Below are 15,059 nucleotides of genomic sequence, written 5' to 3'. Positions count from 1 at the left end.
CAGAACCCCAGGGATCTTGTTATTAAACAGGGTCCGAGCAGACCAAAGCTGCGAAAGGAGCACCTCCTGATTGGCAGCGTCCAACCCTGAAGCAACCAGATACGACTGGCGCCGAAGAAAATGGCACGTGCCGGAAACAAAGGCCTAAGCCCCGGCAACGTACTCCAGGGAAGCATTTAAACCGAGCAAGCAGTTGTAAATGCGCTGGTCTCGGTCCGTAGGAGAACCTTCGACCAGACTGGCCGCTGCAGCCAGGTATGTGTCTCCGTGAGACATTGCCAGCATGGAGTGTCGAGCGAGGGTGTCCAGCTGTTGCAAGGTACCTTGTGGTACCGTGGCAACTGGTGGGGCACGGACCCCCAAACGCTCCACATGGGCTTCCGCGGAAGGACCAGCCTCGGGAAAGGCAAGGTCATGTACCGGGAAAGACCCTTATCTTGCGATAAGGCCGCCAGCTTGGAGTCCACAAGTTTCGACAACAATGCGGCGACGGAATCCCCAGACAGCCCGAGGGCCGCAAGGGGATCTGCCGCAGCCGAGGAGGTGGTACCCGCACGGGGACCCCGCACGGGGACCCCACACGGGGACCCCGACCGGACGAACCGGCCACCACAGGGGTGGAGACGGACTGTACGTACAGCCGGTACCGCTCAAACTCCGCAGGCCCCAGACCTTCGCACAGGGTGCACCGGGTGTCCCCGCAAGGAACCCTGCACCGCAGGCAACGATCGTGGGGATCCCGGGACGACAAAAACTTTCTGCACACCCCGCAACTCCGAGGAGCAGGGGTAGAGGGGGTGGAGACTGGGGACATATCCATGTCAGACATTGATTGTTTGCTATAAACAAAGAACAAAACATGGTTACAACGCACGCACCACAATGATTCACAAACGAGCATTTTCACAAGAAAATAAACGAGCAATGTGAACATATAACATACACATATAACTTTTATTAAAGAAATAAGTTATGTTAACCCCCAAAACATACAAGAACAGGGGAAACGTAAAACACAACGTGCATACGCGAACCCCGCAAGTATATAGAAAAAATGGCGGGAAAATTATAACCAAGCGTAGCTACCGCAACGCCCCATAAAAGCACAGTTTATTAGAGAATAAACTATAATAAATATCACCAAATATTCAAGGAAAGCTTCAGCAGGAGGAATACACGTCTTGCTACGCAGACGAAGGAGACAAGAGTGAAGGGTGTCACATGGCAGCTAGGTGGCTACGCACGTGCTGTATGAGGTAACTGAGATCTCTGTGGTAGATTTCGCTATAGCAGCAGTTGTGGGAGACAACAGCCTCGGTATAACAGTGGTAACGTATTACTTAATGTAATAGGATGAATGGGAGAAATACTTGTGTCTTGAAACAGTACAATTGATCACTTCTAAACAGTTGTTCAGTGACAATGTTCTTGTACAAGGACTTCCCCAGAGTACATATTCTGAGACTTACATTCTTCTGAGCCTCGCCGTAGCTGCGATCCTGGTCAGCAAGGAACAGCTGGGAGTGACCTCGGTTCTTGGAGTAGTCCCGCAACATCATGGCCGTCCGCACTGTCTCATTACGGGCGTGGACGAACACCATCACCTGAAAACAGAGTCAGGTCATAAAGAAGGAAGTAGGATGAGGGTCAATTTCCGGAACACTTTGAAATACAGATCTGAACATTTTCAGACATGTTCAGATGGCTGACAACTTTTCTCTTTCTTACACGTGCGTATTTTGTGTTTATGACCTAATTAAATATACAGGTATGACAAGGGGAGTGAAAATGACTGATGTTTCGAACTTCAAGTTCATATCAGCGTATGAGCAAGTCCATAGCCCAAAGACTTGCTCAAGTTCAAACATTACAAGAAAAAAATAACGTCCTGAAAACTTTCATAATCAGCATTTAGTGTTGTCAAGTACCAAACATGCAATTCTTGAAAAGAACAAAGTCTCATGCATAAGAACATACGTGACTACTATCATAAGAATTTCTGATAGTTTTGCAAAATTCTTAAATTTATGCATATCACGTAGGCCTTTTTAGGGCCTTTATCCTACATGATACTGGCAGAACTCCCTATCAGCACCATGGTCTAATACTGGCAGAATCCCTATCAGCACCATGGTCTAATACTGGCAGAATCCCTATCAGCACCATGGTCTAATACTGGCAGAATCCCTATCAGCACCATGGTCTAATACTGGCAGAATCCCTATCAGCACCATGGTCTAATACTGGCAGAATCCCCATCAGCACCATGGTCTAATACTGGTCGAATCCCTATCAGCACCATGGTCTAATACTGGCAGAATCCCTATCAGCACCATGGTCTAATACTGGCAGAATCCCAAAAGGCACCATGGTCTAATACTGGCAGAATCCCCAACAGCACCATGGTCTAATACTAGCAGAATCCCCAACAGCACCATGGTCTAATACTAGCAGAATCCCCAACAGCACCATAGTCTAATACTGGCAGAATCCCAAAAGGCACCATGGTCTAATACTGGTAGAATCCCCAACAGCACCATGGTCTAATACTGGCAGAATCCCTATCAGCACCATGGTCTAATACTGGCAGAATCCCCATCAGCACCATGGTCTAATACTTGTAGAATCCCCAACAGCACTGTGGTCTAACACTGGCAGAATCCCAAAAGGCACCATGGTCTAATACCGGCAGAATCCCCAACAGCACTGTGGTCTAATACTGGCAGATTCCCAAACAGCACTGTGGTCTAATACTGGCAGAATCCCCAACAGCACCATGGTCTAACACCAGCAGAATCCCCAACAGAACCATGGTCTAATACTGGTAGAATTCCCAACAGCACCATGGTCTAATACTGGCAGAATCCCCTACAGCACCATGGTCTAATACTGGTAGAATCCCCAACAGCACTGTGGTCATAATACTGGCAGAATCCCTATCAGCACCATGGTCTAATACTGGCAGAATCCCTATCAGCACCATGGTCTAATACTGGTAGAATCCCCAACAGCACCATGGTCTAATACTGGTAGAATCCCCAACAGCACCATGGTCTAATACTGGTAGAATCCCCAACAGCACTGTGGTCTAATACTGGCAGAATCCCTATCAGCTCCATGGTCTAATATTGTAGAATCCCAAACAGCACCATGGTGTAATACTGGCAGAATCCCCAACAGCACTGTGGTACAGGTCACTGAAGTACAGGTTGCTGGGGGACTATTCTTGTGGGAGTCGCCACAAGAACAGAGCAGTGTGCTGTGCGTCTGTCTGCAGAACATGGAGGCCTACCTGGTAGCCGGCCTTGATCTGTGCCACCACCTTGTCGTAGCAGACGTTGTTAAACTCCATCATCTGCTGCACCCGGTTCGTGGCCTTCACACCTGAGACACAAACAACATTTCTCACTGTTTAATTTCAAGGGGCATTGGTCTAAGTCCTTGTCTGTGATAGACTGGCCAAGGGGCATGGGTCTAAGTCCTTGTCTGTGATAGACTGGCCAAGGGGCATGGGTCTAAGTCCTTGTCTGTGATAGACTGGCCAAGGGGCATGGGTCTAAGTCCTTGTCTGTGATAGACTGGCCAAGGGGCATGGGTCTAAGTCCTTGTCTGTGATAAGACTGGGCAAGAGGCATGGGTCTAAGTCCTTGTCTTTGATAGACTGGCCAAGGGGCATGGGTCTAAGTCCTTGTCTGTGATAGACTGGCCAAGGGGCATGGGTCTAAGTCCTTGTCTGTGATAGACTGGCCAAGGGGCATGGGTCTAAGTCCTTGTCTGTGATAGACTGGCCAAGGGGCTTGGGTGTAAGTCCTTGTCTGTGATAAGACTCACCAATGAAGGTCTGGCTAACGGCCAAGGGTCTAGATTCTCACCTATGAAGGCCTGGATGAGGGTTTGTTCTCACCTATGAAGGTCTGGCTGAGGGTCTAAGTTCTCACCTATGAAGGTCTGGCCGAGGGTCTATGTTCTCACCTATGAAGGTCTGGCTAATGGCCAAGGGTCTAGATTCTCACCTATGAAGGTCTGGCTGAGGGTCTAAGTTCTCACCTATGAAGGTCTGGCTGAGGGTCTAAGTTCTTACCTATGAAGGTCTGGCTGAGGTTCTAGGTTTTCACCTATGAAGGTCTGGTCGAGGGTCTAAGTTCTCACCTATGAAGGTCTGGCTGAGGGTCTAAGTTCTCACCTATGAAGGTCTGACTGAGGGTGTAAGTTCTCACCTTTGAAGGTCTGGTCGAGGGTCTAAGTTCTCACCTATGAAGGTCTGGCTGAGGGTTTAAGTTCTCACCAATAAAGGTCTGGTCGAGGGTCTTAGTTCTCACATATGAAGGTCTGGTCGGGGGTCTAAGTTCTCACCTATGAAGGTCTGGTCGAGGGTCTAAGTTCTCACCTATGAAGGTCTGGCCGAGGGGCACAGGTCTGAACCTTCCATCAAAGAAGAACAGTCCGAGGTAGGGGTTGACGTTGAGGAACCTGGCCACGTCGATGTAGTTGGGCAGCGTCGCCGAGAGACCCACAATACGGATCATACTCTGAGTACTCTCCACCTGGTGGAATGTACGGTTTGTATTACAGCAACATCATGACGATATCATAGTAAAGTAAACTACGGTCATTACGAACTCAAAGGGACCACTAATTTTAGTTTGTTTGACTGTAGTTCATTATGAGCATACATTCAGCATATATACCAAATGGTCGGGACCAAACAATTTGTTCATTATACCCATCAGTTCTTTATAAACATCTTCGTTATAAAAATAGTTAACTGTAATACCATAGTAATATCACAAAAATATCACAATAATATCATTATGATATCAAAGTAATATCATAGTTATATCATAGTAATATCATAGTTATATCACAGCAATATCATAGTAACATCACAGCAATATCATAATATTAGCACAGTAATATCCTACTGAGTGAGTGAAGCAGTAATACTGTGATATGACATCAATCTACTGTGACAGCTGATGTCGACATCTCACCAGCAAGGTGTCCCCTCCCCATGACGCACCTGTCTTATAGTCCTGGCCACGAGACTCTCGATGACGGGACCCCGATCGTCATGGAGCAGATGGACCTCGTCGATGATGAGCAGTTTCACCAGCTGAGCCAGGGCCACATCACCAGTACTCTTCCTCGTCACCACATCCCACTTCTCGGGGGTCGTCACCAGCATCTGTCAGACAATCAGTGTCACGATGGCTAAAAGTATTTAAATTTTGACCCAAGTAACTTGAATCTGAAGCATGCACAGTCTGGAGGGTCTGATAACCCACAAAATAACATAATGACAAAGATACATTGATGAAAGATCTGAACTGGAAACTAGTAGCACATATGTAAGAAGTAACAGCGATGTATGAAAGTCAATACCAGAGAATTATTGTTTCTTCAGCCCTATACAGCAATATGATGGAGGCATGTAAAAGTGGCCCCCCACACCCCCAACTAACCTGTGACCCCCACTAACCTGTGACCCCTACTAACCTGTGACCCCCACTAACCTGTGACCCAACTAACCTGTGACCCCTACTAACCTGTGACCCCAGTAACCTGTGACCCACTATCATGTGACCCCTACTAACCTGTGACTCCCACTAACCTGTGACCCCCACTAACCTGTGACCCTACAAACCTGTGACCCCTACTAACCTGTGACCCCCACTAACCTGTGACCCCCACCATTATGTGACCCCTACTATCCTGTGACTCCCACAAACCTGTGACCCCTACTAACCTGTGTTTTCAGGATCTCAGCCTTCGTGAGGGACATGTCACCGGTCAGTTCCCGTACTGCAATACCAAGTGGCTCCAGACGTCCACCAAAGTTCCGAACCATTTCTGCCGCCAGAGCTTTCATGGGAGCAACATACACAATCTGCAAGAAAGATGAGACAGTCATACACATAATTACAGATCAGCACACACAAATTACAAGTCAGAATGGAATCATCAGCAACGTGAACTTTGGTTCTTCTTCCCGCTGCAAGGGTGGCCCAGTCGTCTAAGGCGCCGCGTTTCGCTGTGCAAAGTTGCGTCCCTTGAGCACGCCAGAAACCTATGATTGTGGGTTTGATTCGATACTGTTAAAAGCAGAGTTAAACCCAACCCACTCACTCACTCACTCCTCCATTGAGGCCTCATGATAGCAAGTACACAAATGAAGGAATCAGCCGTGTTACCTTGAACTCGTCTTTCTTGATGACGCCCTGGGACAAGTGCTGATTCAGCTCGTGCAGGATGGTCAACATGGCTATGTTGGTTTTACCGGCGCCAGTCGGAGCACAGATCAGCAGGTTCTCATTGGTCTTGTAGGCAGCTTCAAACACCACAGACTGGATGCGGTTCAAGCTCTTCATTCCGCGGAACGCCAGCTGACCAATCTGGGCAGACCAAATATTTGTGATTGATGACATGGACATTAATGACGTGCACATGTACATGGTGTAGGACAGGTGGACACAATTAATATTAACAACAAAATCTAGTAACATATTCTATATTCTATAGGCCTGTGAAGAACCAGGGTAGACTAGGTCTTCAGCAACCCATGCTTACTGTAAAAGCGACTATGCTTGTCGTAAGAAGTGACTAACATGATGGAAAGGTCAGGTTCGCAGATTTGATTCATGCATGTCATCATATCCCAATTGCGTGGATCGATGCTCATGATGTCAATCACTGGATTGTCTGGTCCAGACTCGATTATTTACTGGAATATAGCAGCGTTAAACAAACAGACACACAGTTCAAATGTAAGTTCTATATCAAGAGCTGTATCCACTGTATATATCCACAGTTATATCTAGTGATATATCCAGAGTTATATTCAGGAATGTTTCCAATGTTATAACTGATAGTGAACATGTGATGTCTCACCTCATCCAACTCATCAATAGGAATGAGCCTCTGCCCCACATCAATAGGGGCGGGGTCGTTGGGGGGGACGGACACCTCCTCGTACTCCTTGTTGTCCGTACGATTGAACCCTTGGGGCAACACCATCTGGACAAATTGGTAACGTGTAAAGAATTAATGATTAAAAATGGATATATTACTTCTTGCTGCGACAAATATGTGAAATAAGGCAGTATCAAATGTACCAGTCTTAACCATAAGATACTCTATAACCTGCTCTATAACCAGTCATAACCACACAATACTCTATAACCTACTCTATAACCAGTCATAACCACACGATATTCTATAACCTGCTCTATAACCAGTCATAACCACACAATACTCTATAACCTGCTCTATAACCAGTCATAACCACACGATATTCTATAACCTGCTCTATAACCAGTCATAACCACACAACACTCTATAACCTGCTCTATAACCAGTCATAACCACACGATACTCTATAACCTGCTCTATAACCAGTCATAACCACACAATACTCTATAACCAGCTCTATAACCACATGATACTCTATATCCTTCTCTATAACCACACAATACTCTATAACCAGCTCTATAACCACACGATACTCTATAACCTGCTCTATAACCAGCTCCGTAACCAGCTCTTTCCCAACCATGTGAACATTCTATGTCCGATTCCCCAGGTTTATCTTCTGTGCAGGTTCAATATCTATTTTCCAGACTACTTTTACAAAACAAATAAATCACTTGCTTTGTACAATATACTGTTGTTATGTGGCAGAAAGTTGTACATATATACATATGCTGCACATGGCGGACACACGACATTCTGACTTGTGATGCCATTTTCTCCAAGACTAGTGTTGTGTTTCACTTTTAGAACATTTGACATTTTAATTTCAACCTTGATGATCAGTTTTGCCAAGTTTCATCTTTTTAATATGTCTCAAAGTATGTTTACAGTGTTTGGACAAATAAGGTTTCTCATATATCTATCCATGGTAATGTTCAGTAGCAGTTCAGTATATTTGTGGAAACTGTCAGTGACAGCAAATGATTGAAGTACTTGTAAAATGTTGGGTGTGGGTGGTGGCTGTGAGGGAGTTATCTGTCCCTGGTTGTTCAACAACAAGACAGGTTTGATAATTCAAGTCGTTTGCTAATGGGACAGTTTATGTAGCACCCAACATCCACACACGGCAGAAGGAACTGGACATGCCACTCACGCTGCTCCCCCCAACGTATGCTGATGACTGTCTCGCCTCCTCGTAAGAGTCGAACACGAATGGGTATTTCTCTCTCTGGTAGACCTTGCTGCTGCTGGTGAACAAGGGACGATTGGAGGCCACCTGCAGCGCCGCCTCCCTGACAACACACGGTTACCATGGTTATTCGTGGTAGAATGTACCCAGTGGGTAAAAAGCAGTTACCTTGAAACATCTTCATCCTGTGACATACTCCTGCTGGTAAATAAACATTTCACGTGACACCTGACACACAGTCAGATGAAGGCTAGGCGTAGTTACACATTACAGAGATCAAGACAAGTTTTATTGGTGTATCAGTGTGAAGGTCCTCACCTCTGGGCGCGCATCTCCAGGGGGTTGAAGGCTTTCTTTCCCTCTTCCTCCACTTTCTTCCCGTCCCGCTTGGACAGTTTCTTCTCCTCCCTACGTATCTGCTTCATCAGCTGTTTCTCTTCCTCGGACTGGGGAAAGATGAGAGTGAGTGAGTGAGTGAGTTAGTGAGTTAGTGAGTGAGTGAGTGTGAGTGAGTGTGAGTGAGTGAGTGAGTGAGTGAGTGAGTGAGTGAGTGAAGTACACTGTGTCTGAGCAGTCTGAGTGTTATCCTGTACACAATGATGAACACGACAAAGACAGCCGGATGTGATCACAGTTTGATGTATCAAGTGATGTGCAACCATCCATGCTGTTGGGGTATGATGACACCCACGAGCCAGATCTCACTCACTAACAGACAAGACAAGCAGCTCTTTATGTAAGCAAGCACCTGCCTCTCCCTCCCTGACATGCCAACCTGCCTTGTAACCTAGCAACAGCCTCCCCTCTCTCACATGCCAACCTGCATTGTAACCTAGCAACAGCCTCCCCCTCCTTGACATGCCTACCTGCATTATAACCTAGCAACAGCCTCCTCCTCCCTGACATGCCTACCTGTATCGAACCTAGCAACAGCCATTCCCTCCCTGACATGCCTACCTGTATTGTTACCTAGCAACAGCCATTCCCTCCATGATATGCCTACCTGAATTGTAACCTAGCAGCCCCCTCCCTGACATGCCTACCTGTATTGTAACTTAGCAACAGCCTTTCCCTCCCTGACATGCCTACCTGTATTGTAACCTAGCAACAGCCATTCCCTCCCTGACATGCCTGCCTGTATTGTAATCTAGCAACATCCTTTCCCTCCCTGACGTGCCTGCCTGTCTTGTAACCTAGCAACAGCCATTCCCTCCCTGACGTGCCTGCCTGTCTTGTAACCTAGCAACTACCTCCCTGACTTGCCTACCTGTATTGTAACCTGGCAACCATAGGTTGGTCTGTCCACTTCCTTCTTTCCTGTAAATATATTGACAACATAAGCAGCATATCATATAAAACAAACTATACTTGAATACAAACATTGACAGCCAATTAAAACATGTGAAATGTGACACTGCGATCAAATTAACAGCCAACTGACATGAGACTTGACCAATTAATGGAGTCACATTGCTACATTGACAGCAAATTGACATGTCACTGTGACCTACATTGACAGCAAATTGACATGTCACTGTGACCTACATTGACAGCAAATTGACATGTCATTGTGACCTACATTGGCAGCCAACTGACATGTCACTGTGACCTACATTGACAGCCAATTGACATGTCACAGTGACCTACATTGACAGCCAACTGACATGTCACTGTGACCTACATTGTCAGCCAACTGACATGTCACTGTGACCTACATTGACAGCCAATTGACATGTCACAGTGACCTACATTGACAGCCAACTGACATGTCACTGTGACCTACACTGACAGCCAACTGACATGTCACTGTGACCTACATTGACATGTCACAGTGACCTACATTGACAGCCAACTGACATGTCACTGTGACTTACACTGACAGCCAATTGACATGTCACTGTGACCTACATTGACAGCCAATTGACACGTCACAGTGACCTACATTGACAGCCAATTGACATGTCACGGTGACCTACTCTGGGCCTGCACTTGTGCTATTGCTGCTCTGTTAGTGTCGGCCACTAGGGTCTTCATCAGGCGACTCCGGTTCGACAGCAGACTTTGAATCAACTCAAAACGGTCAAAACCAAGCAGCTCAAACAGCTGAAAATAAACAAAGGGTGAGAAAGTAACATTAACAGATTTGTATATTTAATATAGATAAGAAGGAAACATTTTAACAACTCCTAAAATCTGATCAAGATTTTGTTCATCAGGTCTAGAACAGCATAGTAAATATTTTTGATCAATTCAATTTTGATGTTCACAATCTCTAGTTCCCATGGAGATTCATTAACACATTCTATTCAGGATTCTGATTTAGGGGTGTATATAATTTCAACCTATTCAATGTTCAACACAAACCTCATTCTGCAGTTCCTCATCCGTTTTGGTGGAACACAGAACCTCAAAGATGGTGGTGGACAGGTCCTCTAGACTCAGCCCGATGTCTGTTTCCCCCGATGAGAAGTACTTCCTCACTTCCTGAAGGAGCCATGATGAGTCACACCTGTCCTCCAATCGTCCTGCTCCGCCCTCTGCAGCCTTCTTCCCCGACACGGACGGAGCGTTATATTTCAAATCTACATTTTTCTCTTCCACTTCATCTTCAGATTCGGAACTCGACAACTCTTCTTCCCTATCTAGTGATGGAGTTAAGAATTTGATATTTTTCCCAAATTCCTGAATAATGGCTGCTCCATCTGCTTCCTCCCGACCGTGGAAGTCATCCTCCAGGAGGACGTCGCCTGGCAACCAGGACACGATGCGGGAGACCAGCTCACATGCTTTGGTTGCTGCGGTGGCTGGGAATGGGCCGAAGATGCTCCTCAGAGTCGTCGTCTCTCTCTGACCAACGCTCTCCGCAAATTTGAAAATTTCAAACAGGTACGCTGCTGCTCCCTCCACAATGTCCGAGGATGCTTCACCGCCAACTGGAAACAAGGACAGAAGCGTAAGTGAGTGAGTAAGTGAGTAAGTGAGTGAGTGAGTTTGGTGTTGGGAATAGAACCCATGGGAAAATGAGTGAGTGATGGGGAATGGAACCAGCGTGACATAGTGAATCTCACCCGAGTGTCTTTTGATATCAAATATATAAACACGAGTTGATAAAAGTGGAGGCATGCCGAAGACTTTTTTCCACTTTTATCAACAAGTGTATCATCCAACACCATTCCTCCAACTTTTTCAGTTTGTAGACAGTAATAAGCAATGTCTTAAAAAAAGTACTGCTTACAGCTTCAGTAGCAGAGCCATTAGTAATGTCATTTGATTGTGACGTCATTGTAACCAATGATGTCACAATGGTCTGCAAAGCATGGTGATGCAATTCCATTGCAGGGATATGTACAATGTAACGCTCGATCTCACCCAAGCGATATCTCCTGTGGGAGCCAGTGTTGGATGATAAAGAGATTTATCTAGGATTCCAAACAACAAATTAGGCAGGTAATACACATGCATCATGTGAAGTCCCAGCAAGGCTGGTATTATGGAGTTACACTTTGGCTGGACCATGCTTAGTCCAATCAAAATCGGGCAACGAAATCGAAATCCAGTTCATAAACTGTCGTGCAGAGATTTCGGTTGATTGCAGGATTTGCAAAGCATGTGCACCGCCAACTAGTTGTCAACAGATATTTTCAAAATCTTTTCATGTTTTTAATCAAGGTACTCACATAATCACACATTTTATCACAATATAGTTCTTGATTATTGATCAGATCATCTTGACTGGGTGTCGCCATTTTTTTAAGCAAATGCAAGTGATACGAGAGGTGGAATCTGATAGAAGGCACAGAAGGCACAGAAGGCATAGAAGGGACAGAAGGCATAGAAGGGACAGAAGGCACAGAAGGCATAGAAGGGACAGAAGGCATAGAAGGCACAGAAGGCATAGAAGGGACAGAAGGCATAGAAGGGACAGAAGGCATAGAAGGGACAGAAGGCACAGAAGGCATAGAAGGCACAGAAGGCATAGAAGGGACAGAAGGCATAGAAGGCACAGAAGGCATAGAAGGGACAGAAGGCATAGGAGGGACAGAAGGCACAGAAGGCATAGAAGGGACAGAAGGCATAGAAGGCATAGAAGGAGGTATAGAAGGCATAGAAGGGACAGAAGGTACAGAAGGCACAGAAGGCATAGAAGGGACAGAAGACACAGAAGGGACAGAAGGCATAGAAGGCACAGAAGGTACAGAAGGCATAGAAGGGAGAGAAGGCACAGAAGGCATAGAAGGGACAGAAGGCATAGAAGGGACAGAAGGCATAGAAGGCACAGAAGGCACATAAGGCATAGAAGGGACAGAAGGCATAGAAGGCACATAAGGCATAGGTGGCACAGAAGGCACAGAAGGCATAGAAGGCACAGAAGGCATAGAAGGGACAGAAGGCATAGAAGGGACAGAAGGCACAGAAGGCACAGAAGGCACAGAAGGGACTTAACTCCTAATAGCCACTGGTGGTGCTACGATTGAGCCCAGGAGTTCAAGCCTAGTTTGGTAAGGGTTGAAACTGGACTTTTAAAGTTAGTTAACTCCCTTGACCCGAGAAGATGTGAACACCGTTGACATCAATTAATAATTCTGCAGGACACCAAACCAGACACTTGTGCATGCTCAGTTTCTCACCAATAGATCTGGCGCAGGCAATGAGTTGTTTCAGGACAGCAGAGGACTCCTTGGCTTCTACATCTCCTCGCTTCTGCAGTAGAGTCACCAGATCTTGCCAGGAGTGACCTCCCTTGTTTTCTTTCTCTGCTGACAGCAGTCTGCGCTGTGCCAGATCGTCATTACCCCCGGCCCCTTGAACCTCACTGGCCGAAACATTGGAGAAAACTCGGAGTGCGCCAGTAAGGCGCGGCAAGCTCACCATATCAGTCACAGCGGACTATCTAAAATGTTAGACAAAAGTATATTATAAATTATTATGTCTGGCATACAGACTCTGAAACAATTACCGTATTCGACGTAATAAGTGCCCACGGTGATATTTGTTAATATATTGGCTAGTGAACAATCAATAATAGCACCCCTTCCGATTGATCAATTTACACAAGATTTATTTATTCGCATATAATACGCACTCGTGTTATATGCACCCTTAATTATGGGCAATTAAATTCTGGAAAAATATATCTGTCGTATATAAACATTTTAGCTGTCAGCATAAACCACAAAATTTATGTCGTTTTATGTTTTTTTTAACCAAAATAATATTCTAATAAGAACCCCCTATTTCTAATTTTGAGAGCGCCCTGGGCGCTTATTACATCGAATACGGTATATCTAATATAGCCCATGCAAGTCTATAATAGTTGGCAAGTCTAGATTACTGCAGGTTCAGGAAGAGAATCTCTGGGATCCTTTTTGTTATATCTCATTAAGACAATTTAACAACAGTTTTTTTCTGTAAAATGTTTTCTTTTCAGAGTCTAGATGTTAGCCTATATGAATGGTTGTACAACCAGTTTCATATGATATTGCATACCAAGATTATAAGGGAAGGTCTGAAGTTGTACATGCCTCACTAACATCAGCTACAATGGGATCTGACTAGAGTGAGTGAGTGAGTATGGTAATATGCCGCTTTTAGCAATATTCCTGCAATATTCACGTCAGGTTTGATGTTTAACACCACACTCGGCAATATTCCCGCTTTATAACGGTGGTCTGTAAATAATCGAGTCTGGACCAGACAATCCAGTGATTAATATCATGAGCATCGATCCTCAAGGGTCTCACACATTGTACCCATGTGGGGAATCGAACCTGGGCCTTTTGCATGATGAGCAAACACTTTAACCACTAGGCTACCCCACTGTCCGGTCGGACATGGTTCTCTCATCATTATACTTTTTTTGCAGGTTGTCATTAAAACTTAAAACCTATTCACAAACTATGAATGTTGGTCAAATCATAATGCTTACAATATTCCACTTTCATGTTCATCTACCACGGGAAAATCTGAACGACTGTTTGGGCTGTTCTGATGGGTGAAGAGCTCTTCACCAGCTGTTCACATGAACCATGTGTTGACAAGTCAGATGTATGAACTGTCAAGTCATTGGATGACGCCACACCTCTCTTTATATCGCGACAAATTACGATCAGTATGGATGTTCGAAAATAGTTTACGTGAAGACATATGTATGATAACGTCATGACTGTCGGCTCTCACATCACAGATAATGTGTCAAAATCTTATTTATTTTTGGCAATGGCAGTGCTTTGACAACTGAGGGGTATTCACGTAGTGAATAACCACCACCACCACCATCCCGGCAACACTAAATAATGACAGGTTTAATACATCGTCAACCAATCGTGGCCTCCACTGTGGAACTGACATAAAATCACATGGTGTGGCATATGCGAAACCGAAATCAATGAGACAAAATAAATAATGAACATGCACAGCTCACACACATTTTCATGAAAATCTCAACATAACGGAATATTACCTGAGTAAGCATGTGTCTAAAGTGGGTGACGATTAGTTAATCCAATGCTTTAAGGAATGACAGAAGATAAGAGGTATAAAACTTTCTTTCGTCTCGTTTTGCAACAGATGCAAGAATTGGGAGTTATCCGCCCTTGCCTTCAAGTTCAATCAGTCAGCATGGATCGGTTTCCGACTCAACGGAAGGTTCTGAATGCCACGAGTTAGTTCCCTTGCATTACGGATCACATATCCAAGTTTTCTCGTGGCGTCGTTTTAAGAAGATAAAGACTCACCTGTTTCCTGAAATATTAAATGCATCAGACTAGATATTGATTTGAGTGATTCCAATACGACAATCACATCAAACTGTATTTAATATGATAAGAAGATACGATACTCTAAACATAATATTTACAGACAACACTTCGGAGAGTCATAAAGGGATTTTATTGTGCTTCAT

At 45.1% G+C, this 15,059-nt stretch overlaps 1 protein-coding gene across 1 annotated transcript in view; it reads right to left on the bottom strand.

The window, feature by feature from the left end:
* Nucleotides 1–14,715, bottom strand: part of LOC139473796 (activating signal cointegrator 1 complex subunit 3-like) — a 228,620-nt gene extending 213,905 nt beyond the window's left edge. The window contains exons 1-14 of the mRNA XM_071256556.1: nucleotides 14,619–14,715; nucleotides 12,787–13,049; nucleotides 10,523–11,091; nucleotides 10,135–10,261; nucleotides 9,426–9,475; nucleotides 8,477–8,604; nucleotides 8,123–8,261; nucleotides 6,889–7,014; nucleotides 6,192–6,392; nucleotides 5,747–5,887; nucleotides 5,021–5,185; nucleotides 4,388–4,544; nucleotides 3,293–3,384; nucleotides 1,470–1,604 (exon numbers count right to left, since the gene is read on the bottom strand). Coding sequence (XP_071112657.1) covers nucleotides 1,470–1,604; nucleotides 3,293–3,384; nucleotides 4,388–4,544; nucleotides 5,021–5,185; nucleotides 5,747–5,887; nucleotides 6,192–6,392; nucleotides 6,889–7,014; nucleotides 8,123–8,261; nucleotides 8,477–8,604; nucleotides 9,426–9,475; nucleotides 10,135–10,261; nucleotides 10,523–11,091; nucleotides 12,787–13,030 — 2,274 coding nt within the window. The 5' untranslated portion in view covers nucleotides 13,031–13,049; nucleotides 14,619–14,715. The remainder of the gene's footprint in view (nucleotides 1–1,469; nucleotides 1,605–3,292; nucleotides 3,385–4,387; nucleotides 4,545–5,020; nucleotides 5,186–5,746; nucleotides 5,888–6,191; nucleotides 6,393–6,888; nucleotides 7,015–8,122; nucleotides 8,262–8,476; nucleotides 8,605–9,425; nucleotides 9,476–10,134; nucleotides 10,262–10,522; nucleotides 11,092–12,786; nucleotides 13,050–14,618) is intronic.
* Nucleotides 14,716–15,059: the final 344 nt, after the last annotated feature.

The sequence above is a fragment of the Haliotis cracherodii genome, unplaced genomic scaffold (genome assembly GCF_022045235.1).
Source record: "Haliotis cracherodii isolate W230 unplaced genomic scaffold, xgHalCrac1.p SCAF_3, whole genome shotgun sequence".
Lineage (NCBI taxonomy): Eukaryota > Metazoa > Mollusca > Gastropoda > Lepetellida > Haliotidae > Haliotis > Haliotis cracherodii.
Note: the sequence above shows the minus strand (reverse complement) of the source record. Positions and strands in the feature narration are given on the sequence as shown.